Source organism: Atractosteus spatula, chromosome 17 (genome assembly GCF_055471065.1).
Source record: "Atractosteus spatula isolate fAtrSpa1 chromosome 17, fAtrSpa1.hap1, whole genome shotgun sequence".
NCBI lineage: Eukaryota > Metazoa > Chordata > Actinopteri > Semionotiformes > Lepisosteidae > Atractosteus > Atractosteus spatula.
In genome coordinates, this window is record NC_142722.1 from 18,032,814 (window position 1) to 18,059,743 (window position 26,930).

At 47.5% G+C, this 26,930-nt stretch overlaps 2 protein-coding genes across 7 annotated transcripts in view; one reads left to right on the top strand and one right to left on the bottom strand.

The window, feature by feature from the left end:
* emid1 (EMI domain containing 1) overlaps positions 1–20,393 on the top strand; it is a 106,146-nt gene extending 85,753 nt beyond the window's left edge. For 2 of the 6 annotated variants that reach the window (XM_088935835.1, XM_088935838.1), the window contains 6 exons: positions 2,633–2,731; positions 2,845–2,906; positions 5,864–5,926; positions 6,866–6,910; positions 7,259–7,303; positions 18,897–20,393. In XM_088935835.1, the coding sequence (XP_088791961.1) occupies positions 2,633–2,731; positions 2,845–2,906; positions 5,864–5,926; positions 6,866–6,910; positions 7,259–7,303; positions 18,897–19,208 (626 nt within the window). In that variant the 3' untranslated portion in view covers positions 19,209–20,393. Of the gene's footprint in view, positions 1–2,632; positions 2,732–2,844; positions 2,907–5,863; positions 5,927–6,865; positions 6,911–7,258; positions 7,304–11,223; positions 11,445–16,328; positions 16,414–17,294; positions 17,386–18,896 lie in introns of those variants that run through there. The other 4 variants (XR_016094350.1, XM_088935837.1, XM_088935840.1 and 1 more) reach the window with 4 other exon arrangements.
* A 1,125-nt stretch (positions 20,394–21,518) lies between these two features.
* rhbdd3 (rhomboid domain containing 3) lies at positions 21,519–26,091 on the bottom strand. Its single transcript, XM_088935797.1, has 5 exons — positions 25,583–26,091; positions 24,859–25,248; positions 24,327–24,450; positions 23,762–24,025; positions 21,519–22,139 (listed from the first exon to the last, which is right to left on the bottom strand). The coding sequence occupies exons 1-5, from the start codon at positions 25,743–25,745 to the stop codon at positions 21,971–21,973; spliced, it is 1,110 nt and encodes a 369-aa protein (XP_088791923.1). The 5' UTR covers positions 25,746–26,091; the 3' UTR covers positions 21,519–21,970.
* Between the last annotated feature and the right edge of the window lie 839 nt (positions 26,092–26,930).

Below are 26,930 nucleotides of genomic sequence, written 5' to 3' on the forward strand. Positions count from 1 at the left end.
CAGATGTTCGGAAGTCAACAGCTGTACAAGGCTAAAAGGGCATCAAGAGCCCAGGATGGTTTTTCTGTGGTCACAATCAGTGCGCCAGGGACCATTACTGACCGGTTCTGAGATTTATCTTCACGTGAAAGAGATTTCAGATGCTGAGGTTTCCAGTTGTTATCATTCCTGGGAAGCTGCTAGCTTGAACTATGAAACTGAGAATGGAGTTTGTAGTGGGCTTCCTTAAGAAAACATCGACCATCCTGGGCTAAGATAGAGTTTCCCTTTTATTTTAGTGTTGGATCTCTTTCCACCTGCTGCTAGGAGTGACTCGAGTGCAATTTTGAATCATCTGGGAATATGTTTCTGAGAATCTCACAGCTGAAGTACTTTTGTAGTCAGTGGGAGTCTGAGAAAGGCAGTGGCACTATGAACACTACATTGTTTTGGATTGCATTAGTGCTGTCAGATGGGGTGTCTTTGAACTGTGGGCGGACTCAGAATACTTTTTTATTATGATTAAATTTCACTGCAGTACATACCAAAGCACTGTGCTGCATTTTTCTCCTGAATATGGTCCAAGCCAAACTGTTCAGTGTTGCAAAGTGTTGTGAACAGTACTTATGAGGCAATATTGTCCTACGGTTAGTGGTTTAGATCTGGGCTTTGTCATTAGATGACTGTTTCCAGAACTGCCCAAACACCAGAGCGCAATTTGAGTGCCAGTGGGATCGGGTGAGCTCAGCCCACCAGCCCGTCATGCGGCAGTGACCCCTGTAGCTTTACCTATGACCCGCTGAGACGTCAGTGTCGTCTGTGTCTGCTCCGCGACGTTCTTCCTGATTGTTTGAGCTGCAGCCTTCCTGCAGCTTCCCAGCCTGCCAAGACTAAGACACGACCAGTGTCCTGGGTTTCCAGACGTGTTGTGACCCCAGCCTTCCACATCCCCGTGCAGTGAGTGCTTCATCAGGAGACAGATTGCTTGTGGTTGCAGTGGTCCGTCGCACAGCTAAGAGACTCAGGCTCCGCCCTGCCTGAAATGCTATATTAATTCCAGGACTATTGATAGCAGTCAGGAAATGTGAACTAGTTTCTCCTTAAAGGAGAGGGAGTTCAAGGGTAGTTGACTTGCTGACAGGGATTATCTATGAGGCCCATCCCCGAGAGACGTTGTACAACTGCGGTGTTTTATTTTTAACACAGGGCTCTCGCTGGCGAAAACTGCAAAACTGGTCTTTCTCTGTCTCTCTCTCCCCCTCCATCTCTGCTTCCTTCACTCCTCGTCTGTCTCTTTCACACCCTCCTCCTCTTCCCACATTGCTCTAATACCGAAATTTGTACTCGCTTCGTAGCTGTCGTTTTCTTCCCTTCTTCTCTGAACATTGAGGTCGTGTTGACTTCTTGAGCCAAAAACCAGATGGTGCATTTCTTAGTGGAAAATCCTGACATTATATTCTTTGGGTTTTTAACCTTCACTCATTATGTACCACACTGTACCACACTGAGACACCACAAAACGATCCCTTTCATATTGGAAAAAATAACACTTCAGTTCTGTATTTAGTACTTTTAAGTCATTTTAGTTAGTGCTGCTATGTAGTTACTGAAAGCACATGAGTGCTGTCCTGCTGAATGGGACAGTCCATCACAGGACAGCACAGCAGACCAAACTATTTAGAGACGCCAATTAAACCTCAGCAGCATGTCTATGTGAGGTGGGAAGACCCCACAGTAGCCAGCAAAAACCCTCTCAAACATGGGGAGGAGAGATGAATGCTAGACAGACACCTGACGCCAAAGTCAAACCCAGGAGCTACAAGGCAGGAACTGTAAGAACCTCAATTATGTACTGTACATGTATTACATTCACTGTATGTGTAGCAACCTGCATAATGCCATAATAACTGTGGTGTACATAAAGTTTTATTGTAAAGGAACAAGTAAGAGGTTTATTCCCTGCTGAAAAAAAGAAGAAAGAGAACACAACGTTTCGGCCGTGGAGCCTTCTCTTTCGGCCTACTCCATCTGAAACGTTGTGTTCTCTTTCTTCTTTTTTTCAGCAGGGAATAAACCTTTTACTTGTTCCTTTGCAGCCTACGCATGCTGACGCAGCTACCCACCTAAGTTTTATTGTAGTCCATATGCTGTTGTGGCGATGTAAAATCATAATTGAATAATATGTAATAATATAAATAATTTTTGTCACTTCCACACTGCAGTTACCCTGCAGTAATAATAGTAATAGCAGAGCAGGCTGTTAGTGAACACTGCCATCTAGTGGTGGCACAAGGAGTTGCGTTCGCTTTCTGTTAGTACTGTATGTTTTACATTGACAAAGTTTGGCCTGAAGACTGCACAAGCAGGGGGCCACTCTTCACCTCTTCTGTCTTTATCTGCTCATATGCTCTGCTGATATACGTGTAGGGGTTTTTTACATCAACTTCCTTAATTCATCAGCGACGTCAGTGCGAAACGTCCTATAGCGTACGACTTAGAACATGGGCCGCCTGTAAAAGAGTTTTAAAGCTTTGCTGTGGAGTAAAAAGCAGCTGGATCAAGTCCACCCCCCGCAGCAGCCCAGGTGCCCTGTTGTCAGAGCTGGAACAGGGGGCACCTGTCTCACTGCTGCCCCGTGTTTTTGACTCCCCAGGCGACACCAGTGACCCCCTGCTCTCAAACTCCTTTCTGGACTCCCGGGGCACCCCCGTGCGAGGCCCAGAGGGGTCACCAGGACCACCAGGACCCGCAGGTCAGTCAGCCTGTGGGGGGCGCCCCGTTTGCAGTCTGTTGTCCTTCCTGATAACATCTTGACATCCTGGGACCTGGATGTTTTCCTAACCTCTTTCTTCCCTTGTGTTGCAGGACCCCCAGGTCCCCAGGGCCCGGCGGGACCACCCGGGCCTCCTGGGCTTCCGGGGCAGAACGTAAGTGCTGGCTGAGGGGCTCACGGTTTTGGGGGCAGCGCTGGAGAAGGGAGGCAGTTGGGACTGCTGTCTGTAGTGTAGCGGAGCGAGTTCGGACACGGTGACGTCAGTGCCCTCCCTGCGTGCGGCAGGGACCTCAGCCGCCTGGGCAGGGGGAGGTCAGCTCACTCGGCTGGTTCCCTGTGGCGTTACGCCAGAGACCCGGGTTCGCGCCCCAGGTGTTGCAGGACGAACCGGCGGGGCGGAGCAGCGAGGGCACGAGCCCGCACGGAACCGCGATGGTCACATGCGCAGAGGCTGAGGAAATCGACAGGGAACAATCGGTGGGAGACATCAGCAGGGATATTGGACCGATTTTGATTACGGAAACAGTAGCCCCTTCACAAGGAAGTGAAGTTTCTTGCTGGTGTGATAACAATTATTTGACCCTCTCCGTGGCTTAAAGCTTGAAATCATCTCCAACTTTTACTGGCCCCCGACACTGAGAGAGAATGAAGGACACGAGAGCGGCCGGTATGTCACTGCTGCAGTGGAGAGAGGCTCTGGAGGTTTTATCAGGAACAGTGGACTCCTCGGGCCTTGTGCTAGAGCTCACTGACTCGAGGTCCCTGGCTTTTTCCATCTTCTACATCAGTGGTTCTCAAACTTTTTGGACCAAGTACCACCCCTGATCAAACCAAAGCATCCGAGTACCGCCTACAAGTCATCTTCTCATAGGAACCCCAGAAAATCTCAGTGACCAACATGAGTGTGCGCACACACATATAATAAAAATAGCACTGAGCGCTTAATTCATTTGGATCGTACCGCCTTGTAACCGTTTCCAACGCTTGCTAGCACTAGCAGTGCTGTCTGTGTCAGGTTCAGCAGCAGAGCTAGTGTCGGTGGCCGATAGGGTTACCACACATCCGGATTTTCCCGGACATGTCCTCTATTTTGATCCTTATATCTCCGTCTGGGGGAAATTTTCAAATATCCAGAAATGTGCGGGATTTCGACTCCATTATTTTCACCATGAAGAAAAATTAACAAATGTTATAAAGAGTTAGAAAGAGAGAGAATTTCTTTACTTTTCTAGTTTGCTTTGCGACCTATGTTGTCATTCAGTTTTCATCCTGTACATGTGTGATTATGTCATGAGAGAGTGAAATCGGGCGTCAGTATCAGTGTCTTTCCTCAGTCTGTGCAGTGCAGAAGCATTCCCTCGAAAGGCTCCCTATTTCGTTTCTCCTTTCCCTACCCTCAAACGCAATGCCAAAGCCAAAGTGTAAATTCACAGCCGAACTAAAAAATAAATGTCCGTGTTTTCGTAGTGGCAGGGAAGACTGGGAAGCTGAGTGTTTGGTGTGTAAGCCTGGTGCTTCTGTCTCCATGGCAAATAAAGGTGTACTTGACTTGCAAGCCCATGTTGACTCAGACAAACACAAAAGGCAACCCGAGGAGAGAGTACATCAACCAAATTCACAGATTCTTTTGTAAAATCTGGCAGCAAAACAGAGGTTAGTGTTATTGCAGCAGAGGGGACTTATGCATTGCACACAGTTAAACAATCTTCAGTTACTTTACCAATGAACATAAAACGTGGGATATTTTTGTAAAGCCTCTCTATCCCGACCCCCTTCCCAGACAAGGCAATAGAAAGTTTCTCAGGGTGTCCTCTTTTTTTGATGTTCAAATATGGTAAAACCCTAGTGAGCGATGTATAATCCTCCTCGTTCTCACCAGGTGTGCATGATCTGTCGGAGCTCGTGTCAGTACTCTTGGCGTCTATTCCTTTCAGCCATGACATAATACTTCATTTTTGCGAGGTATTAATTTTCGATCACTTGTTCTGCCGGCGAATGTTGCACTAAGCTGTGTCTCCGAAAGCTCGAGAGGAGTTTGAACACTCAAGTATTAGCGCGCACTGTATCCACGTAGTATGTAGGCTGCGTATTTGGCACATAAACTAAGTTTATTAAAATAGAAAATATGAAAACCCTTCTCAAGCTTTCTGAAACGGATTAAGTAAATTACAGATGAAAAATGTACATTTTTTTAATATTCAATTTTTAATTCCCAGTTTTTCAGTGCACACAACACACCTGGGGGCGGTACGCGTACCACAGTTTGAGAACCACTGTTCTAGATCAATTCCTGGTTTAAATTATACCGTTTACAGTGCCAGGGAATGTTAAAAAACGTTTATTTTCAAAAGTACTCGATGTCAACAAAAATCGCATCTGGCTTAAAGCAGGTTTGTGATTATGTCAGGATACATTTTATCATCTTTTTAATAAAACGGTAAGGACAGTTGCCATGGTGAGAGCCAGTTTAAACACGCCGTTTGCGAACCTGAGGTGACTATAAATTTGATTCTGCCTATTGTATTGTGCTCCACAAACCTTCTAAATAGCAGTTATTAGAAGTCTGCCCAATCACGTTGCTTCTCCCTCAAAGATCTGCTCTGCAACTGCACTTTTCTGCAAAACAGTAATACTCTTAAATTAGTGCTTTCTGTTCAGAAGGGACTGGCAGCTTTTTTTAATTGGCTGACTGGACAATTATCCGGTTGAATTTTCTCTCTCTTTGTTAAGGTAAACCCCAGAATCATCGTGTCTAACATATCATACTGTGTTTGGGTTGTAAGCATAAGAATGGGAATAAGAGGGATTTGTGTGAATTCTCAAAACCCCTGCTGAAAAAGTAACAATGTTGCTTTGGTTTCGTGTTTGTAACGTACTTACTTCCAAAAAAGAAGGTACAGCTCCTCCATCTTGAGGACAGATGAAAAGCTGACATTTCTCTGTAAGATTGAGATCACCCTGCAGTTTACAGTTAGCAGACCCTAATTTTTTTAGATTTAAGAGTTTAACCCCATTCAGCAGCAATGTTGTTCAGCACACCCCCTGAAGCCATGGTGTCTCCCCCTGACCCTGAGAAGCTCTTCCCTCTTCCTTATCTTTGTGTCTCCTTAGGGCCAACCAGGGACTCCTGGACTCCAGGGGCCAGCAGGCCCTAAAGGCGACAAAGGGGACAGAGTAAGTAGTACAGGGGCGTCTGAACTCCGTTTCATTGCGGGACTTTGAACGTTCCTGCAGGCTAAGTACTTCACTGGCCCCTAATTGGTAAATTAATGAAGGTGCTGCAGACATCTTCAATAATAAGTTATTTCTGCAGCTTACAATGGTATGTAATCCATGAGCCAGGGATGACCACCACCAGCCTAGTCACAATGCCCTTGGCTTGTAGAGATGGCGAAGGTTGATGAGGCCCTCTACCTTGAACTGGGCTGCTTCTTTATAGTACCAACACTTTTCTCTGGCCACAAGGTGCAATATTACTGTTCCAAGACTGTGTTGTAAGGTAATGTGTGCATTCTCACTTGCACCTGTATATGTTTATATGTGGCAGGACATCCATGATGCATGTAAACTTACAAGTAATAAATAAGGAACATGTCTTATTTCAAGGGCTAAAGAACCCAGAAGAGATCAGGATCGGTGACGTCACCAGCCATAGTCAATCTGTTGTGTGAGACAACGGTGTTCGGACTCAAGGGCCTGACAGCTGTTCTGAGCTCTGGAAGCTCACAGTGTGGAAAACTACCACAGGGTGCATGTTTTATCTTAATTTCTGTCATGGCTGCTTGTGGTCTCTGACTGACCACACACATCCAAACAAGACATTCAGTGCAGTAAACAAAATGACCTGCTACCTTTCAATGGTGACCTTTCAGGCTGAAACAGATAGCAATTGTTTTAGGTTGCTGTAATCTTAAGTATAATCATCATTCAGAACCAGGGGGTGACATCCAATCAAACGCTCTGGCTCAGTGTACTGTAATTCAGACATAAACACTAGTAGAACACCACGTATCAGCAGTAACAATGGAGCATGACAGACAATCTTTTGTGGTTCTGTTACAAATTCTGGACTTTATGATATATCTCTTGAAATTATTTTACTCAAATTTCCAGGGACCACTTGGGTATCCAGGAGACAGAGGCTTCAGAGGGGAGCCGGTAAGATTCCGCTTGCACTCTTTCATCTGTGAGGTGACAATTTTGACTCCTTAACTGTACCAGAGTAGCCAGAGTGAGTGACAGGAGGAGGCACCGGTTTCCACTTCCTTTACAACATGGGTACCCTTTAATCACTGGAACACTTGAGATGCTAGTCTTTAAGCATTGCACCTCTGTAAGCATCAGAGATTCAGAATTCCCACCGCTGATCAGGCTGACAGTTGATCAATATACAATATACAGATGCCTACATCTCTCCTCCTGTGCTGGTCCCAGTATGATTACACTGGACGTGTTGTGAAGTCGACATGAACAGAACAGAAATGTGGTTTCCCTCCATTCCTACAGGGGGACCCAGGACCTAGAGGGGAGCCAGGAGAAAAAGGCCTGCCGGTAAGACTCACCGTATAGCCTCTGACACCACCACACTCTTCCTCCACCACTGTGACACTGCGGTCTCTCACACTGCCACACTCTTCCTCCACCACTGTGACACTGCGGTCTCTCACACTGCCACACTCTTCCTCCACCACTGTGACACTGCGGACTCTCACACTGCCACACTCTTCCTCCACCACTGTGACACTGCGGCCTCTCACACTGCCACACTCTTCCTCCACCACTGTGACACTGCGGCCTCTCACACTGCCACACTCTTCCTCCACCACTGTGACACTGCGGCCTCTCACACTGCCACACTCTTCCTCCACCACTGTGACACTGCTGCCTCTCACACTGCCACACTCTTCCTCCACCACTGTGACACTGCGGCCTCTCACACTGCCACACTCTTCCTCCACCACTGTGACACTGCGGCCTCTCACACTGCCACACTCTTCCTCCACCACTGTGACACTGCGGTCTCTCACACTGCCACACTCTTCCTCCACCACTGTGACACTGCGGCCTCTCACACTGCCACACTCTTCCTCCACCACTGTGACACTGCGGCCTCTCACACTGCCACACTCTTCCTCCACCACTGTGACACTGCGGTCTCTCACACTGCCACACTCTTCCTCCACCACTGCGGTCTCTCACACTGCCACACTCTTCCTCCACCACTGTGACACTGCGGCCACTCACACTGCCACACTCTTCCTCCACCACTGTGACACTGCGGCCTCTCACACTGCCACACTCTTCCTCCACCACTGTGACACTGCGGTCTCTCACACTGCCACACTCTTCCTCCACCACTGTGACACTGCGGCCTCTCACACTGCCACACTCTTCCTCCACCACTGCGGCCTCTCACACTGCCACACTCTTCCTCCACCACTGTGACACTGCGGTCTCTCACACTGCCACACTCTTCCTCCACCACTGTGACACTGCGGCCTCTCACACTGCCACACTCTTCCTCCACCACTGTGACACTGCGGCCTCTCACACTGCCACACTCTTCCTCCACCACTGCGGTCTCTCACACTGCCACACTCTTCCTCCACCACTGTGACACTGCGGCCTCTCACACTGCCACACTCTTCCTCCACCACTGTGACACTGCGGCCTCTCACACTGCCACACTCTTCCTCCACCACTGCAGTCTCTCACACTGCCACACTCTTCCTCCACCACTGTGACACTGCGGCCTCTCACACTGCCACACTCTTCCTCCACCACTGCGGTCTCTCACACTGCCACACTCTTCCTCCACCACTGTGACACTGCGGCCTCTCACACTGCCACACTCTTCCTCCACCACTGCGGCCTCTCACACTGCCACACTCTTCCTCCACCACTGTGACACTGCGGCCTCTCACACTGCCACACTCTTCCTCCACCACTGTGACACTGCGGCCTCTCACACTGCCACACTCTTCCTCCACCACTGTGACACTGCGGTCTCTCACACTGCCACACTCTTCCTCCACCACTGTGACACTGCGGTCTCTCACACTGCCACACTCTTCCTCCACCACTGTGACACTGCGGCCTCTCACACTGCCACACTCTTCCTCCACCACTGTGACACTGCGGCCTCTCACACTGCCACACTCTTCCTCCACCACTGCGGTCTCTCACACTGCCACACTCTTCCTCCACCACTGTGACACTGCGGCCTCTCACACTGCCACACTCTTCCTCCACCACTGCGGTCTCTCACACTGCCACACTCTTCCTCCACCACTGTGACACTGCGGCCTCTCACACTGCCACACTCTTCCTCCACCACTGCGGCCTCTCACACTGCCACACTCTTCCTCCACCACTGTGACACTGCGGCCTCTCACACTGCCACACTCTTCCTCCACCACTGTGACACTGCGGCCTCTCACACTGCCACACTCTTCCTCCACCACTGTGACACTGCGGTCTCTCACACTGCCACACTCTTCCTCCACCACTGTGACACTGCGGTCTCTCACACTGCCACACTCTTCCTCCACCACTGTGACACTGCGGCCTCTCACACTGCCACACTCTTCCTCCACCACTGTGACACTGCGGCCTCTCACACTGCCACACTCTTCCTCCACCACTGCGGTCTCTCACACTGCCACACTCTTCCTCCACCACTGTGACACTGCGGCCTCTCACACTGCCACACTCTTCCTCCACCACTGTGACACTGCGGCCTCTCACACTGCCACACTCTTCCTCCACCACTGTGACACTGCTGCCTCTCACACTGCCACACTCTTCCTCCACCACTGTGACACTGCGGCCTCTCACACTGCCACACTCTTCCTCCACCACTGTGACACTGCGGCCTCTCACACTGCCACACTCTTCCTCCACCACTGTGACACTGCGGCCTCTCACACTGCCACACTCTTCCTCCACCACTGCGGTCTCTCACACTGCCACACTCTTCCTCCACCACTGTGACACTGCGGCCTCTCACACTGCCACACTCTTCCTCCACCACTGTGACACTGCGGCCTCTCACACTGCCACACTCTTCCTCCACCACTGTGACACTGCGGTCTCTCACACTGCCACACTCTTCCTCCACCACTGTGACACTGCGGCCTCTCACACTGCCACACTCTTCCTCCACCACTGTGACACTGCGGCCTCTCACACTGCCACACTCTTCCTCCACCACTGTGACACTGCGGTCTCTCACACTGCCACACTCTTCCTCCACCACTGTGACACTGCGGCCTCTCACACTGCCACACTCTTCCTCCACCACTGCAGTCTCTCACACCGCCACACTCTTCCTCCACCACTGTGACACTGCGGCCTCTCACACTGCCACACTCTTCCTCCACCACTGTGACACTGCGGCCTCTCACACTGCCACACTCTTCCTCCACCACTGTGACACTGCGGTCTCTAACACTGCCACACTCTTCCTCCACCACTGTGACACTGCGGCCTCTCACACTGCCACACTCTTCCTCCACCACTGTGACACTGCGGCCTCTCACACTGGCACACTCTTCCTCCACCACTGTGACACTGCGGCCTCTGACACTGCCACACTCTTCCTCCACCACTGCGGCCTCTCACACTGCCACACTCTTCCTCCACCACTGTGAAACAGTGATACTGAGCTGAGCCCTTGAGGTCAAGAGATGTCTAGCCAGTTTAGAGGCAGACCCTATTACATAAAATAGAACATATTGTCTTAAGAAATTCAGATTACAGCAAATTAAAGCAGAAACAGTCAACAAAACATTTACAGATAGTGATATACTGTTCCACTTTGCTTTCACAATCCCTCTTGATCTGCGTACCTATGTCACACAGTTGCGCCATCTTGCGTCTTAGTCCCTACAGTACAAGCACCCTGTATCCCAGGATCTCACCTGTCACTTCACCACAGGTAGATCACCTTCACACAGCGAGGTTCTGCACATATTCCAGATCGTCACATGGGAATATTGCATGTGTGGCATGCAGTCTGGGAAATTCATTGTATTTATCTATAAGGCTGTATAGACTGCTCGTAAGAATGACCAAGTGCCAACGGAGTGTTGTGGATCTCCTTAAAATAATACTACTGTGTATTTTCAGATCTCAGATTTACAGGCAATACAATTGCAGACTTTTGTCGTTCTGGTACCCTCATGGATACTTTGACTTCACATTCTGGTTGTGCTGCATTTCAGACCTAAGGCTCAGTTTTAATTTGATTTTTTTTTACTAATTGTAACTGGTTTACTTTTGATATATGAAAATCTATATATTCAATAAATTAGAAATTCAAAGTTGTTTCCAAATTAACTTGCTCTCTTTCTTCTTCTCTTTCTTTCTCACAACACTTCTTGCAAATTGGGAACAAATGTGCTCTCTTGCTCTCATTACTTTTCAATGCAAAATGCTTTGACTCCCACCAATATCATTGCCACCTGTAGTTTTCAACGATGCTGTTATATAACACGTCTGAGTTTAAAGTTATGAATCAAAACAGTGTGAAAGAAAACCTTTTCTCATTCCTTACAGTTGACTTTTCCATTTTTTAAACGAAAGCCTTAGTTTCAAATGTAAAATTAAGTAGCTCAAATATTTTTGATATTTGCATTTCTCTTCATCATGTCAAACACAAAGCACTGCCAGTGTGTTATAACAGTTAATTCTCTCAAAATCTTCAGCATGTACTCAAATGAATGTGTGTTCAATAAGCTCACTGTGAAATGAGTATTCTTTAATAAACAGCAGTGATTACAGTTAATTACTGATTAATACTATGGAAATAAAGGGAGCCAGCAAGTACAGTATGTCAGTGACTGTGTGGTACAATGATATCAGTGTGAATTAAAGGATTTTGTATCAGCTAGGGCAGTGTAAGTGAAGCCATTTGAACAACATTACATTGAGCTGTGCTGCTGAGGAATAACACAGTTCAATGATTCAGTGAAGCTTTTCGAGAGAAGAAAATGACTTCACTCTGCCAATAAATCCAAATGACACAAATAAGACTTCAATTACATGCTATACCACATCAAATGGTCACATAGAATTACGTCTCCTATGTGTAGCTGTGGTTACACAAGTTTGAATGCTGCAGTTGTGATAGCTGAATGTCACAGTGTGTCATTAGGAATTTTTTGGACGCCTGGGCTGTTGTTGGTTGCTGCCCTTCAGTAATGTTCTGTTTGACCCTCAATCCCATCCGTCTCACTCTGCAAGAAACTGTTTCCATGGCTACCATTCACAGTCACTTTCTGGGCCTCAGCATCTGGCATATACATCTGCATACAGAAAGGAAAGATGAAGTGATACCCTCCAGTTTCACAGATGTGTTCCTGGTGCAAATTTCCAGAGGGTTTAGAAGATTACCCGGCAGAGGTTAGGGGCCAAGGGAACCTCTACTCTGTCTTCATCCACACTCATTAGAACTATCACAGCCACTGCAAAAGCATATCGAGCTGTTGTTTTTATCACTGCTTGCTTGATTCTTCTATGAGCAATCTGATGAAGACCTGGGTCAGTTCTGACACTGCATGTTCCCAAGGAATAGCAGTGATATACCACCAATAGATGATATACCACCATCTAGTGGAAGGTAACGACCCTCACCACGGTCAAAGCAGGGAAAGAATTTACCATTTCGTACAAATGTCACGTAGCACACCGCTATTTCAGAGGCGTATTAAAACTGGCAACACCGTCTCCGCAGAAGATTTTCCAATCTGTGCTCAGCGTTTGCTTGGCCTGCATTATAAATATCAGCCGTTCTGCATGACAGCCAGCATCAGGCCTTGAATATATCACCAGCTCCAGCTGCCATGTGTTTGTGCCTGTTCCAAACGATGCCTTGTTTTTTGTCACAGATGCATCACCTTCATGTCAAAGCTGCTTATTTTAATGTCAGCAGACTTGGTCTAAGGAAGAATCAGGCAGTCACCTAGATATCTGCATCATAAAATTAATGGATAACAGCTTTTGAAGCACACACCCCAAAAGTTAGGTCCCACACTCTTGTTATTCAAAACTTCAATACTCAAAATTAAATTTTATTTGGCGTCAATGATCTCATTAACTCATTTTAATCTGTAGTTGAACTGTCACTTGCGACAACTGATACAAAATCTAAATAAGCCAAAATTGCTAAGAATGTTGCTGACCTCTGTTCTGCTGAGCAGTATTTAAAAAAATGATCAGAAGTTAATGTGGTTCATTGAAAGAGTTTTACAAATCACCAGCTGAGAATGTGCTTCTGAAACTGGTCTGCTGGTACAGCACGGGAAAGATTGTGCATGATACTCTGTAGTATTTAGCTCGTATTAAATAGTCAACTAAAAAATAAAACAAACCCGTCATATATATCGAAAGTATTTTACTTTTTGTTTCATGCATTGCCAAAAGTTACGCTTTTGTTTGTTTTAAGTTACGCTTCGAAGGTTTTTTTCACTCAGCTGACAAGTCCCTGACAGTCCTTAAGGGAGCACTATGACTGTATATGCCACGTGCGCCATGTGTGTGGAGATGGCGTTGGTTGGTCTTGGGTGGGGTGGGCTGCAGGTGAATGGATACAGCTATCCTCCAGAGTCCCCGATGAATGCGTGCATGCTCCAGTACTAACCCACCCTGGGAGAAACTGCCCTGCTCCGGAAGCAGAAGTGACCTGGTGTGGAACAAGAGCCTGTCCCTGTCAAGCTAACCAGAAAGCATGGGCTCTGTTTTGATCTTCTGTGTCCAAGACCACAGAAAGGGAAAATGGATAAAGACCTTTCACCATAAGTAGCACCTCTTACTATAGGAATTCATATTTTTATCTCAGTAGTCCGTCATAAATAAAGGTTAGTGGACACAACTGTAGCACTCTGCCACAGAGGAAGCATGTGATCAGTGTAATCTGTAATTCATGAAACACACCCTGTGACTGAGCTGCAGCTGAATAGATGGCAACAGTTATAAGCCTACATGGATTCTTAAATCAAAGCATCGTTTTTCCAATTAATTCATATTGCAGAACATACTGATAAGCATGATTCCATACTGTACATTTTGCTTTAAATGAAACATGATTAAGGTCTTCATCCCATTGTCTTCTCTGCTCATAGGTCTGAGCCTTGAACACCTCTCTCTTTCAGCTCTGTATTTGATTGCCTAACTCAGCATAGTGAAAGGCCACCCCTGACATGACCTATTAATACCAAATACATCGACATCCACAGGAGATACACCAGTCTGCCACCCTGTTTTCACAGTGGTGGTCACGTTGTTACTATACTTTTTACTGCACTTTCAGTGCCAAGCGCCAACACAGCTCTCAGACTGTGGAGCAGACCAGTCTTTCTCAGTGCAGTATACAAGCTTCTGCTGTGTCAGTCTGAGTGGAGAGCACATTCTAGAGCTCATGAAAATGCAGCGTTTGAATGCAGGATCTCTGTCACATTAGCGCATCAGACTCCCAGTTGCAAGAGGAAGCGAGGAATGGAATGGCTGGAAAACTCCACCAAGGCTTGCCTGCTTCATAAATCTGCCTGTCCAAATCTTGAGTTGTCCAACAGGCATGATCAAATAATTAAACCACAGGCATGCTTACTGACCACGGGGTCTGTCAATAACAGATTTTAAAGGAGTAACTTCAATTACAAGAATGGACTAAAGCACTTTAAGAGAGCTTAGCTTGAATTCCTTTTTTCCCCAAATAAGGGGTGGCCTTTGACTTAAAATCCCCCGCCCCAGAAAAACCAATCACTGTGGCCTGTGTAATTCACTCTTAACGCTACTGGTTTGCGTCATCTGATATGAAGGAAAGTAAATGGATGCGTTTCTGACTTGTTACTGTATGTTTGTTTGTTTTGTTTGTTTTAAAGGAATGCTTAACAAAAAAAGCCCTTAGGGGAAGAGATGATACAGCAGCTCCTTTCACTGGAGTTTAGTCCACACAGGAAAGGAGAAGCCTAGTGAATGGCAGCCCTACATGGCGCCCAGAGTGACAGCTGCTGTAGGATGGTTTGTCACTTTAGTAGAACCTACAATAGCTAGGATACACTTGCTGGTATTCAGAAAATTATCTGGAAGGGGCATCTGCAACATACATGTATTTTACCAAGACTATCCATCCAAACACCTTCTAACCCACGCGAACACGGGAAGAACATACAAGCTCCACACAGACAGCACCCCTGGAACTGAACCCAGGGCCCCAGCACTGCGAGGCAGCAATGCTGACCACTGCGCCACCATGTCTCTCTTTCCCATAAACACCAGATCAATAACCTGATTAATAACAATCCAAACACCAGGTCAATAAATATACTAATAACAAAGCCATTACAGCCAAACTACTGCTCTGTTCTTTAAAACAGAGTGGAAAAACTATGAAAGGTATTTGTCACCAAATGTGTTTGGTTTCTTAAAACACACTAAAACCTTAGTTTAACAGAATAATAGGGTAGAGGGGTGTCTGTTATTACTGAATACGTTAAAAAATGCAGTATTTATACAAGAAAAGATATACATTCAGTATATACATTATATGCTGCATTTTTTTATTTTTTAACATTTTCAATTACCATAGTCAATGTAAATTGTTCCTGTGTCTTTTTATCGTAAATATACCATCTCTTTATTTCATGACCCATAAATATACTGTATAAAATTCATCAAAGCATTCAAAACACAACACCCATGGTAAGCCATTCACCTACCGTTAATTCAGGGAAAGGCCAGTATTTCTGATTTGACAAAATTCCCCTTTAGCAGGTTTTGTCTGTTAAATCCAATGTCTATGAAAGCACAGTCTGTTAAACAGAGAGTTTATTGCATTAATCGAGAGTGGTGGTTAGGAAATCAAGTGAGAAAACACAATAGACCCGTTCAGATGTTTAGGAAATAGGATGAAGTAAGATTTCTTTCTGGTGTAAGGTAGGTAATGATGGTGTTGCACCCAAACTCCTGTGTTTACTGGGGAGGAGACTGTATTATCTCTTGATCAAAAGGGCTTTGTTGTGTGTGCATTCCCTAAGAATGCAAGTCAAACGGTACCATGAGCAAGGCATTCTTTAAAATCTGTATCACTTCCCACATCCCACGCGTTATGGGGAGACAGATCACCTGCTGTCACCAGCTCTGCATACAGCAAAATTTTGTAGTGAGCGAAACGCTCCCCACATCCGCTTGGATACCACCCCGCCACAGACTCTTGCACCAGACCGCCTGCACCCCGAGGAGCTGGGGAGACTCGTTCTGCAGAGTGATGTCGCAGCTCAGCGCGACACGCGGCCCACAGGCTGGGAGCACGGTGCCGGGCTCGGAATGCCTTGCCTTGGTCTGCCGCTTGGCGCCAGGTTCGAGCTGCAGGGGGGAATGCACAGGGGCGTTTTGTTTTAGGGGCTGGAGACTGACGTCAGGAGCATGCTGCAACCCTGCCTTTGCTGGGCGCATGGCCGGTCTCGGGGAGGGGCGGGCTGGTATGGCGAGTTAACCCTCTAACTGCCGAAGCCCAAGCACTGCGGCGAGCTCTGGCTGTGCCCTACACCTTGACAGCTGTATCTATTTTCCACAGGGGGACGGGATACACCAAATCCGGGAGGCGCTGAAGATTTTAGCCGAGAGGGTTTTAATCCTTGAGACTATGATTGGTATCCATGGTGAGTAGGGGCAGCAGTCAGGCATCAGCTGTGGTCAGGTGGGACCTTTTCTCTTTCCTGCAGGGTGCTAGCTGCTGCGTCCTTCCGCCCCTGTGGAAATCCACCTGGTCAAAGCCTTCGCCGAGGGCACCAGGCTCCTCCGTGCCGAAGGACAGGGCTCACACTGGGCCTCACACCGGGCCAGCTCCGGCTGGGACTGCCAGTTCTGCCCAGCGGCCACCCCTGAGGCCGGGCAGAGGGTGGGCGAGTGCCCCCTTTACATTAAAATCGGGTCCTATGCCTTTCTCCCGGATTGATCCCACCCGCTTCCGGGAGAGGATTCAATATTCCAAGAAAGACCGTAAGAGCTGGCAATCCTGGCTCCAGCATGAAAAGCAAATGTGCCGTGAAGCACCTGTTCCTCTTCCTGGTCCCTCCTCGCTCTCCGAGCAGCAGCGTGTTCGGGGATCAAGCACAGCAGCTGGGTTCCACAGCAAACTTCTTTCAGTTCCTTAGCCGTCTTTGGGACGGGCAAATTACAGGACCCGGCCAGTCTTGCCTCATAACATGTGCAAACGCAGCCCTAAGACTCAGGTTTATCGGTCTCCCTTTGGTACTTTTCAAAAGCGTTTAACACGCATCGTAAAAACACAACAACAACGTCAACGAGTGTGTGCAGCAGCACACTGCCACAGCAGCACTTGTGCGCTGCCTTTCCAAGGAGGGGTCTGGTGTGACGGCTGAGGGCTTTGGCAGAGGTGGATTTTCACACTGGTTTCATGTGGGAGAAGGTCTGTCCTCATTCTTGCCTTCACTGGCTGGGCACCCCAGGTCTCAGGTAAGGGCTTGCGGTCCACTTGCCTTCGCCTCCCATCCCTGTCACTGTTTTCGATCTCCAATAGGCCTTTAGCTTGCAGATGTTCCAAGACATGCAAGCTGATCTTGAGCTTCTGGCTCGGAGGGTGACATTACTGGAAGCCATCATCTGGCCAGGTAACCTTACTTACTCCCTTTGGTTTTTTTTTCCTCAAATTTAGAATTTACAATTCTTTTCAATTTTATACTTTTCCCTCAATTTGGCATCGTCAGTCATCTTTCATTTCGGCACCAGCGTCAGCCTGTGGGGGGTGTCGAGGACTGCATGCGCCTTGTTCAAGACTCCCGCTACCAGGCTGCTGCCCATTGTGATGTGCTCTGAGCTCCACAGGAGCAGACAGGAGAGATTCAGCATCGACTGGAGGAGAGATGCATCTCTCACTGCAAACACTGCAAGCTCGCAGACACTCAAAGGTCTAGGGTTGCTGCCACCTTGACCGTCTCAAGCAAGCCCACCCCCACCACTGCCTGGGGGTTTCCAGAAGTCAGCTGATGACATAGGCCAGGCTTGAACCAGAAATGACTGCACTCTAGGGTTCAGCCTGCACTCTGAAAAGACAACCAAGTGGTTTTAAAGTCCTTTTTATATGGGGGTAGGGCGCTTGCACTACTTCCATTTCCTAAATTATATATATATAATATATATATCCAAGACATACTCAGTTCTTAGTCAATTGACCTTCATCAGCTGGGTTAATCAAAAAAGGGGCAGTTACAGTTTGTCTTGCCCCGCTTCAGAAATGTATTTCGGATTGGCAATGTGGAGTTGTACTTCCGAGTTGCACCCTACGAGGGGATAGCCATCCTCTAAGATCATCATCTGGCCAGATGTTTTTGGTACCCGATCCAAGTGACCAACTGCTGTGAACTGAGCTTCTGGGGAATGTGGGGCTGTGCTGTCTGCCTTCTCCATGGTCTTCTGCTGTGGTGGGGTAAGGGAAGAAAGTATTGAATCCCTCTGGTATACCACACGCTGGCCCTTCAGGGATCCACACCCAATCGTTCAACAACGTTTCATCTTCTAATCTTTTCAAACACATGAGCATGTGAAGCTTAATTATTGTTGGCATTTCCAAAGCATTCTGGCCATGCAGTAATGCAGCAAGGTTTGTAGCTAGCCTTCGCTTCACCTGCTGTCTGTGTGACACAGCAGCCATTTCCATAAAGACGTCGTCAGCTTCATTATTCACCACCTAATGTTTACTGAACCGAATGCTATTTCTCAAAGCAAACTCGTGCATCTGTGTTTGGTTTAGTTGCTTTGTTGTGTTCATCCACCCTGAAACTGTGTTGGAGAAAAATTAAAAACACAGTTGGAAATGACACTGCTGGAAACCTTTTTTGGCATTCATATCGTATATATGAATATAATTATGGTTACATACAATTGGTGGTTTCACAATGAAAGTCAGGATGATCAACATATTAGTAATCAACTAATCATTGTTCATGTAATGCATCGTCAACTTTAATTTGAGCTCACTTAGATTAGGTAAGGCTTGGCTGGAGATCTAAGATACTGTAGAAGCTTATGGCCACAAGCCCTTCTTTCCTGTAATTCAGAGTACTGGTGGCTGCCTTTCTTGGCACCACATTACAGCACAGTCAAGGTCTTGTTTCTTCAACAGAACCAGACGTTGGGTCGGGTGAGGGCCAATATGGTACCCCGCTTCCTGGCTTCTACCGGGATAAACGTTCCAAGATCTCTGCCTACCAGGCCCTGTCTTCAACATTATCCCGGGAGGCCGAAGAGGAAAAATGATCCCTGGTGCCAAACGTCCTGGACAGTATACCACCTGAAAGATCATCCGGACCCCACTGGCACACATCACTGCCAAGTTCCTCTCCAAGCTCATGGGCAATGGGATTCACTCAGCTTGCTGCCTAGTGCTGCTGGCAGGCTTAGGGCACCTTGGGGAAAGCTTTCTGGTGCTCGCTGATAATACAATGAGTTCACTTGCACCTCTTTCTACCCCTACAGACAAGCATGGCTCTTTACGACATGAAAGCAGCTTAAACATTTTATAAATGCCAGGCAAACTGCAGATGCTGTGCTGTGGATGACCTGAAACAATTCAATTGGCACGATCTGCAGATAAAAAAAACAACTCCCTGTTCAACTTTACTTTCGAACCATAATCCAAGAACAACAAGTGACCGACTCAAAAATACTATAGGAAGTTCAGTGCAAATTCCTGACTGGAGCGAATACCTTATCGGGATATAGCTGTGAAAGAGAAAACATTTGTCGTTGATTCTGAAACATGGGGGCACTGCAAGAAAAAATGGAACTAGAAAATATGTAAGCATGTTTTTTTTCTCCCGACTGCTCTACAAAAGAAACCCTGTTGCTGCGAGTTGAACTACATAGAGTCAAGGTGCTGCTCTCCAAAACGCTTTATTCCCTTTATTCCAACCCTTAATCCCATGCTCTTAACCCGTAACTTTATCCCGGGCAGCTGGAGAGATACACAGGGATGTGGTTTTTGCTCAGCAGCCGGTTGCTTCAGTCACAGAAATCAGATCTCCTCTGGAACATCTGCTGGTACAGGATGCAATAAGCATTCAATCCTGAGCAGTAACCAGCCCTCCTGAAGGCTCCCCAGTCTAAAAGGACTCTTGCCTCTCCACACAGTAAACAGTCTAGACAAGCTGTAACCTGCTTTTATACAGAGACTCCAATGTGTCCCCTGGTTGTCCCCTGGTTGGATGTTTATAAAGATGGGGGCATTATTTTCTTGCTGGGGAAGATTGTGTTCTTCACATAGAACTTGAAGTTCCTTCATTTGATACCTTATGATGGGAAGAGAACATGATTTTGCTACGTGAATATCTTTGTAATTAGTACCACTAGTAAAGTTTTTTTTTTTAGTTTGATTATTTGCAAGTCACTAAACCTCTTTGATTTTTTTATTGAAATAAAACTGTTTTGTGTATTATTTAAAAATAATCCTTAGCATTTTTTAACTTGTCACCTCGATTCCCCTTAACATTTTACTACCATGTGTATTTTTTAGTTTTTTGTTTTTTCAAAATCATTCACAACGTTCTGTACCCATGTAATCCAAAACCCACTTCTGGAAATGGAATGATTGTTGGAAATTAAAGATGTTATTTTTGCCCCATGAGCCTAAACTCCTCTTTTGCATGTGTACCATGAAAACAAATATTATTATTATTAATAATAATAATAATAATTGCTTACACTTATATGTAGCGCTTTTCTGGACACTCCACTTAAAGTGCTTTACAGGTAATGGGGATCCCCTCCACCCCCACCAGTGTGCAGCCCCACCTGGATGATGCGACGGCACCAGAACGCTCCCCACACACCAGCTATCAGTGGGGAGGAGAGCAGAGTGATGAAGCCAAATATTGCATCCAGAAAGACCAGGAATGTGTGACCTTTGTTGACTAAAGAGGGACAATCATCACTTGATTAGAATTGGGGCCACAGCAAAAATAAAAGTAAACTGAATCCCTCCAGTAGATGAATCTCCGATTGTCCAGCCAGTCCTTAATCAAAATCACTCGCCCACTTGGTGTTTGCAGGGGTTTCTTTTGCATCTCTGCTGCTCGAAACTAAAGAAATGTAGCTGGTGACTAAAATCTTGTAAATGTTGGACATCTGTGGGAGGACTTCTCACTACATTAAAACTGACCAGGTAACTTCTAAACCATGGCAGTGAAAATGAAGCGTGACATGTGGTTAAAAGTCACCTGAAACGTTCCAGGTGCAAATGAAATGGTGGCTGATTTAGCAAGGAGTTTTGCAAGGAACCAAATCCTGTAAGTTCATACCACAAAAAGCCAAGTTCTACATTGTACAGGTGGCACAGCGGCATGGTGCTTGGCAATACTGCCTCTTTAAGGCTCTGTCTGTGTGGAGTTTGCATGTTCTCCCCATGTTCACATGGGTTGCCTCCCAGTGCTCCAGTTTTCTCCCACAGTCCATAGACTAATTGGCCCTGGTGGGAGTGTGTGTGCCCTGCGATGGACCGGTGTCCCATCCGGGGTGTACCCTGCCATGCACCCGTTGCTTGCTGGGATAGGCTCCAGCTCCCCTGCAACTCCCATTTTCATCTGCGCTTTGATGTTACGCTGCTTTGGAAGGATATGAACCAGAACAAAAGAACAAAAATGGTCCAACAAGGCGGAATGATTTTAGCTTCAATCCCTCATAAATTAAGCAAAAATGCGTAATTTTTTTTTTAGCTGCTTAACTGTAAAAAGGTGGAATACAGTCTAAAGACATTATAATCAAGCCTTCTTTTAATGGACTGACAAGAAGTATCATCAATCTGCTGTTGCTTGTGTTGACTGAAAAACTACTAAAATCTCAAACAAAACTCTTAGCCACAGATGACAATTTTTTTGGACAATGTTTTCCCTAAACCAGTACTGGACAGCAGAACCCGTTTACTTAGAATCTTGCCATAACATTAATTTAGTATTAATTTATTCTGTACAGGAATCACTTGCAAAACAATAGATCTGTATGCCGAAAGTCACTTCAACATAAAAATGCATTTAACTCTATAAAACAGGTTCGAAATCAGCACAAATCCAGAGTGAATCACACTGCTATCTTAGAGCACAGCTCAGTCCAATGTTGACCTTTAATCTTCATGAGCACAATAAAAGTCACCTGAAAGGGGTGTACAGGTGGCCAAGATCAGAGGGGGCCCCCGACTCCGAGAGGTCAGCCAGTCCGCTGTGCCGAAGGCGTCCTCCCTTTGGAAGTGACCACAGCTTCCTCTCCCACCCCGTCGTCGATCAGGAGGGAAATAGCACCATCTAGCTTCCCGGAGGCTGCCAGAGCCACCACAGCTTTCTCTGTGGGGAAGCCCATTCTCTCCAGCTGCTGCAACCTGCAAGACAAGCGGCAGGCGTGAGCTTCCCAGAGCCTGCGTCAGCTGAAGCGGCTCTGAAGGATCTTCCACGGATCAGCCGGGCCACGACCGCGGCGAGAGCTTTGGGATTTGGTATTTGGGTGCCTCGTTGTGCTAAACACAAGACCTAGGAGATATCTTTTGTCTGAGAAAGAACAAAGCTCAGAACTCCGAAGTGAGAGGTGAAAAAGTTTTCATCCATCCATTTTCTAACTGCTTCATCAAATTCAGGGTCACAGGGGAGCCAGAGCCCGTCTCAGCAAGCAACTAGACACCTGTCGGGGTACACCCTGGACAGGACTCCAGTCCATCGCAGGGCAGCTTGTGCCCTGACACCAACACACACTCTTACCTGTACCAATTACCCCACCAGCATGTCTTGGGACTGTGGGAGGAAACCTGAGCTCCCGAAGAAAACCCATGGGAACACAGTGGGAACATACAGACTCCACGCAGACAGCACCCCAGAAACCGACCCCAGGGCCCCAGCACTGCGAGGCAGCAATGCTAAAGACTGCACCACCATGCCTCGCTCACAAACATGTCTTTTAAGAAAGTATTTAGGTATAACACACAGCTTGTTTCTGAGACAATAGACAAGAAATGTCATTTTTACAGTCGGACTCAAAGGAAAAACACAAACATGTCTACATACCAACACCAAGAGAATATCTCTTTTAGGCCCTATATCAAAGAGAACTCATCTAAATCCCTAATGGAAGCACAAAGCCTCCAAACATGACTCAGATATAACAGGAAACAAAAGTCATTTCTTTCACAGACTGCTAATTCCAAGGCATGATTCACAAAACCTACAACACTGGTTTCAATCCTCTAAAGGCTCACAGTAGCTTCTGGTTTTTATTCCTTTTCCTTCGAGTTTTTAAATGCTACGCTGACCTACTTAGAACTTAGCGTAGAACAGGTGACACCTGAAGAAGGCTCCACGGCCGAAACGTTGTGTTCTCTTTCTTCTTTTTTTCAGCAGGGAATAAACCTATTACTTGTTCCTTTGCAGCCTACGCATGCTGACGCAGCTACCCACCTGAACTACTTAGAACTTTCTCACTCTTGAGAATTACCATTAACTTGGCTGCCACCTAAAGCACTGCACTTCACAACCATAGCAGGGGTACTCCACTGTTCTCGAGAACCCAAGACATATGTTAATTCCACATGCATGAATATCATGACATGACCTGTGAAGGACAGGACTGCAGTCTCTAAATATTCCTTTGTTTGGCGTGTTGACAAGTGTGACCTGTTTCATGCACACTAACAACCCTGGACGAAGGGTATTTTTTTTTTGTGCAAACTAACACGTTCAAGTTCAGACTTCTTTCCACACAAACTCATCTGTTTTAGTTCTACTTTTTTTACATACTTGACCTTATTTAATTTGATTGGTGAATTACCGAGTCAAACTCTTTCAGTAAAAACGACCACTACACACTTCTAAACCAGTACTCTGGGGTTGAGGATTACCTACGCAGATTAGACCAGAATGTAAAAAACTGGGGTAGTTTTCCTTTAGCATTAGCCCTGCGTGTCAGAAGGACACTGACCTCCGCGTTCCCAGAACACAGGTTTAGGCGACTCACCGTAGAGATGACACTGAAGATTTGGGCAGCTCCAGTTTCTCGACGCCTGAGCCCTCAGGAGCGTCCTGCAGAGAGGCCAGGATCCCTGCTCTCAGCAGCTGCTCTTCCAAGAGCTGGACCTCGGAGACAGCCGGCACCCCTCCTGCCGCCCAGTGGGGCTCCTGGGATTTCCAGGGCTCAGGCCGTGCGTCATACTCCTCCCACTGGGGCCTCCGCATGGGCTCCAGCTGCCTGGCCGAGGACGGCTCTGGCCACGGATCAGGTCTGTAACACGTGCATCACGACACAGTTGGAATAAGGGCTGGATTCCATGACACATCCCAACCCTTACCGTCTCCCCAGGTCATAGAAACACAGGGAGAAGGAAGAATGAAGTAACGTCAGTATTCAACCGGATTATCTGAGCTCTCTACGTTCTAATGTATTAAACAGATGTCTCAGATTCACCTTGTCATGCTCAGCAGAGTCCAACCTCCAAACGACAGACCAGTTGCTCAGAGGAGATGCAGACACATGCAGGGCTCCTTATAGACTGTTTCGCACCCTGGGCTTCAGTCGTTCCTACCTTTGACCCGTGCCGCTCACGGGAAGACTGTCTCTAGAAGAGGAAAGCACAAAGGCCCCGCGTGGGAGAAGACGACAGAGATGGTCTTCTCCTTTCTGCAGCCACTTGAGAAGGGCCGAGCTATCTGAGGGTCCACAGTGAAGGAAATCAAGTATCACAGACTTTCATTTGTTAATGACCTTTCCTCACAGGTTACAGGGTTTTCGGGCCAGCCAGTCAGATTCAGTTCTGTGGTACAAAGTGTCAGGCAGTAGGGAGCAACCGTCTGCCGTCCCGCTGCTTGCCGGGATCGGCCCCGGCTCCCCCGTGGCCCTGAACTGGATAAAGAGCTTGGAAAATGGAGAGGTGGGTGAAATCCGGGATCTGTAACATTCGCAGTGAAAAAGAGTCTTAAGCAAAGATCACGGCTCTTTAAAATCTGGAGAGCAGCAATAATGGTGCGAAAAAAGCACTGCGGAAATAAAGCCTTAAAGAAAGGCCGTGTACAAGCCTGCTCCACGAGGGACAGAGCAGCAGATTCCGACAAGGATACAACTGATTCCCACGCAGACCGCGCACAGGTGGAGCAGGGCGAGGGAGGCCGGCACCAGCAAGCAGCTGCCGGCCAGGAGAGCCCAGGGCAGGGCCCAGGCCGGGAGCCAGCGCCAGGCCCATCCCTGCTGGCCCGGGCGGCACTGGGCAGCCAGCATGGCGAAGTGGGCCGGCGAATAGCCGCTCACCTGCCCCGCCCCGCCGGCCCCCAGCCGCGCCAGGACACAGTACAGCAGGGCCGGCAGGCAGCAGGAGAGCAGGGACAGGGCCAGGAAGCACGCGCTGCCCCAGCGCCGCTCCTGCCACGGCCCCAGCGCCAGCAGGGCGGCGCTGCTGAGGAGCAGAGCCGCAGGGTCCTGGTGGCAGAAGGCGTAGGTCCACAGGCGGTGAACTCCAAGACAAAGCAAAGGACAAAGGGAGTTAACACCAGGTTACTAATATATATTGTTTCCTACACTTGCTGTGTGTTATCAAAACCCATCTATTGCTACATGCAGTTACATCTAAAAACCTAAAACAACCCTTCCATTATTTAGATTTTTATAGAAATGCATGCTGTAATGATAGATCTAGTATTTTATATATTAATTCTATTTAATTTCCTCAGCAGCTGCTAGGCAGTAAACACCCTCGTGTTCCTGTGAAAGAGAACGATGCAGGTGCTCCTGTACCTACCGCCTGCGCACCTTGTTGAGCTGCACGAATGCCCCCCTGGGCGGACTCACCTTGCAATCCAGGTAACACCTTTTCCGAGTCGAGGTGCAGAGTGTCGTACGCTCCGCTGAGCCAAGTAACCAGTACGGCACCGAGCAACCCGGCGGTGACGGCTGGAAACCCGGAACGGCTCGACCCAAGCCGGGACCAGAACGAGGGTAACCGGCTAAGCATCGCAAGTCATCTGTCCGCCCATTCTGTCAAGCCCCAGGTGCCTCTTCCCCCGCCTAACTTTCAGTATGAAATCAACACCTGAAGGCTTTTACCGGCTAAGAGTCCCCCCAGCACCAATTTCATCGAAACTGAAACAGCCGAGTTCAATAAATGGTTCGTGCAATACCGTGTCTGCAATATTCAGGACTCTCTCTGAAGGTTTATTGAACCACCGCATTGTCAACCCATAATTTACAAATAAAACCCTATTTCATTTCAGCCACGACGAAGCATATTAGGAAAAAGTACTAAACTTCCCCGAACCGCACATCCTAGAGTTAGGGACCATCACAAAACTGAACACTAGAACTGACGAGCTTGTTATCCGATGAACACAAGTAAAAGCCAAAAGTAGTTCAGGTGGGTAGCTGCATCAGAGAGGAGGAGCGAGGGGCAGAAGCAGGGGACAGAAAGACAGGCCAAAGAGAGTCAGGATAGGTGTAGAGAGGTGTGAAATGAAACCAACAATGAATAGAGAGAATTAAGAGGAAAAGTAGTCTGTCGTTAAGAGAAGGGGGAAGGTGTGATCCTATCTGCAGGATAAATTTGGTTTCTGTAGTCTTTCTGATGTATGAGTTCCGAAAACCGTCTTTGAGAACACAGACGGAGAGATTAGAGTGGCCGTGGCCGTCAGAGGTGAAATGAGAAACAATGGGCTTGGAGAGATCTTTAATCTTCACAGCCCTGACGTGTCCTCTGAAGCGGTCTCCGAGTCTCCTTCCTGTTTCGCCAATGTAGATGGCTGGGCATTTACTGCAAGAGATACAGTAAATAAGGTTGCTGGAGGTACAAGATGCTGTCTGGGTGATGCGGAATTGTCCTGAGGGGCCTTGCATGAGTGTGGTGGTGGCTGTGTATTTGCAGGTGATACAGCGAGCTCTGTTGCAAGGGAAAGTGCCTGGTGTGGATGGTTGTTGAGGGCGGTCAAGGGATCTGTGAACAAGAAGGTTGCGCAGATTAGGTGGTCGGCGATATGAGATGATAGGGCGATCAGAAAAGAGGGCCCCAATGGAGGGATCATCTTGTAGGATGGAAAAGTTGTGGTTAATGGTCCTGGGGATAGGAAGTGTGTTGGGGTGGTAAGGAAGCACCAAAGGAATGCGGTTGTTACGGCGGGAGTTCCTGATTGGGTTGATGGTCCGAGGG

Bases quoted from the DNA above. Each gene is read 5' to 3' on its own strand.
- rhbdd3 (XM_088935797.1), bottom strand. From the start codon at position 25,745: ATGCTTAGCCGGTTACCCTCGTTCTGGTCCCGGCTTGGGTCGAGCCGT. The intron at 25,249-25,582 runs GTGAGTCCGCCC...TTTGTCTTGGAG, and splicing joins GGTGTTACCTGGATTGCAAG to TTCACCGCCTGTGGACCTAC. The intron at 24,026-24,326 runs GTAGGAACGACT...CACGTGTTACAG, and splicing joins GTGAGCGGCACGGGTCAAAG to ACCTGATCCGTGGCCAGAGC.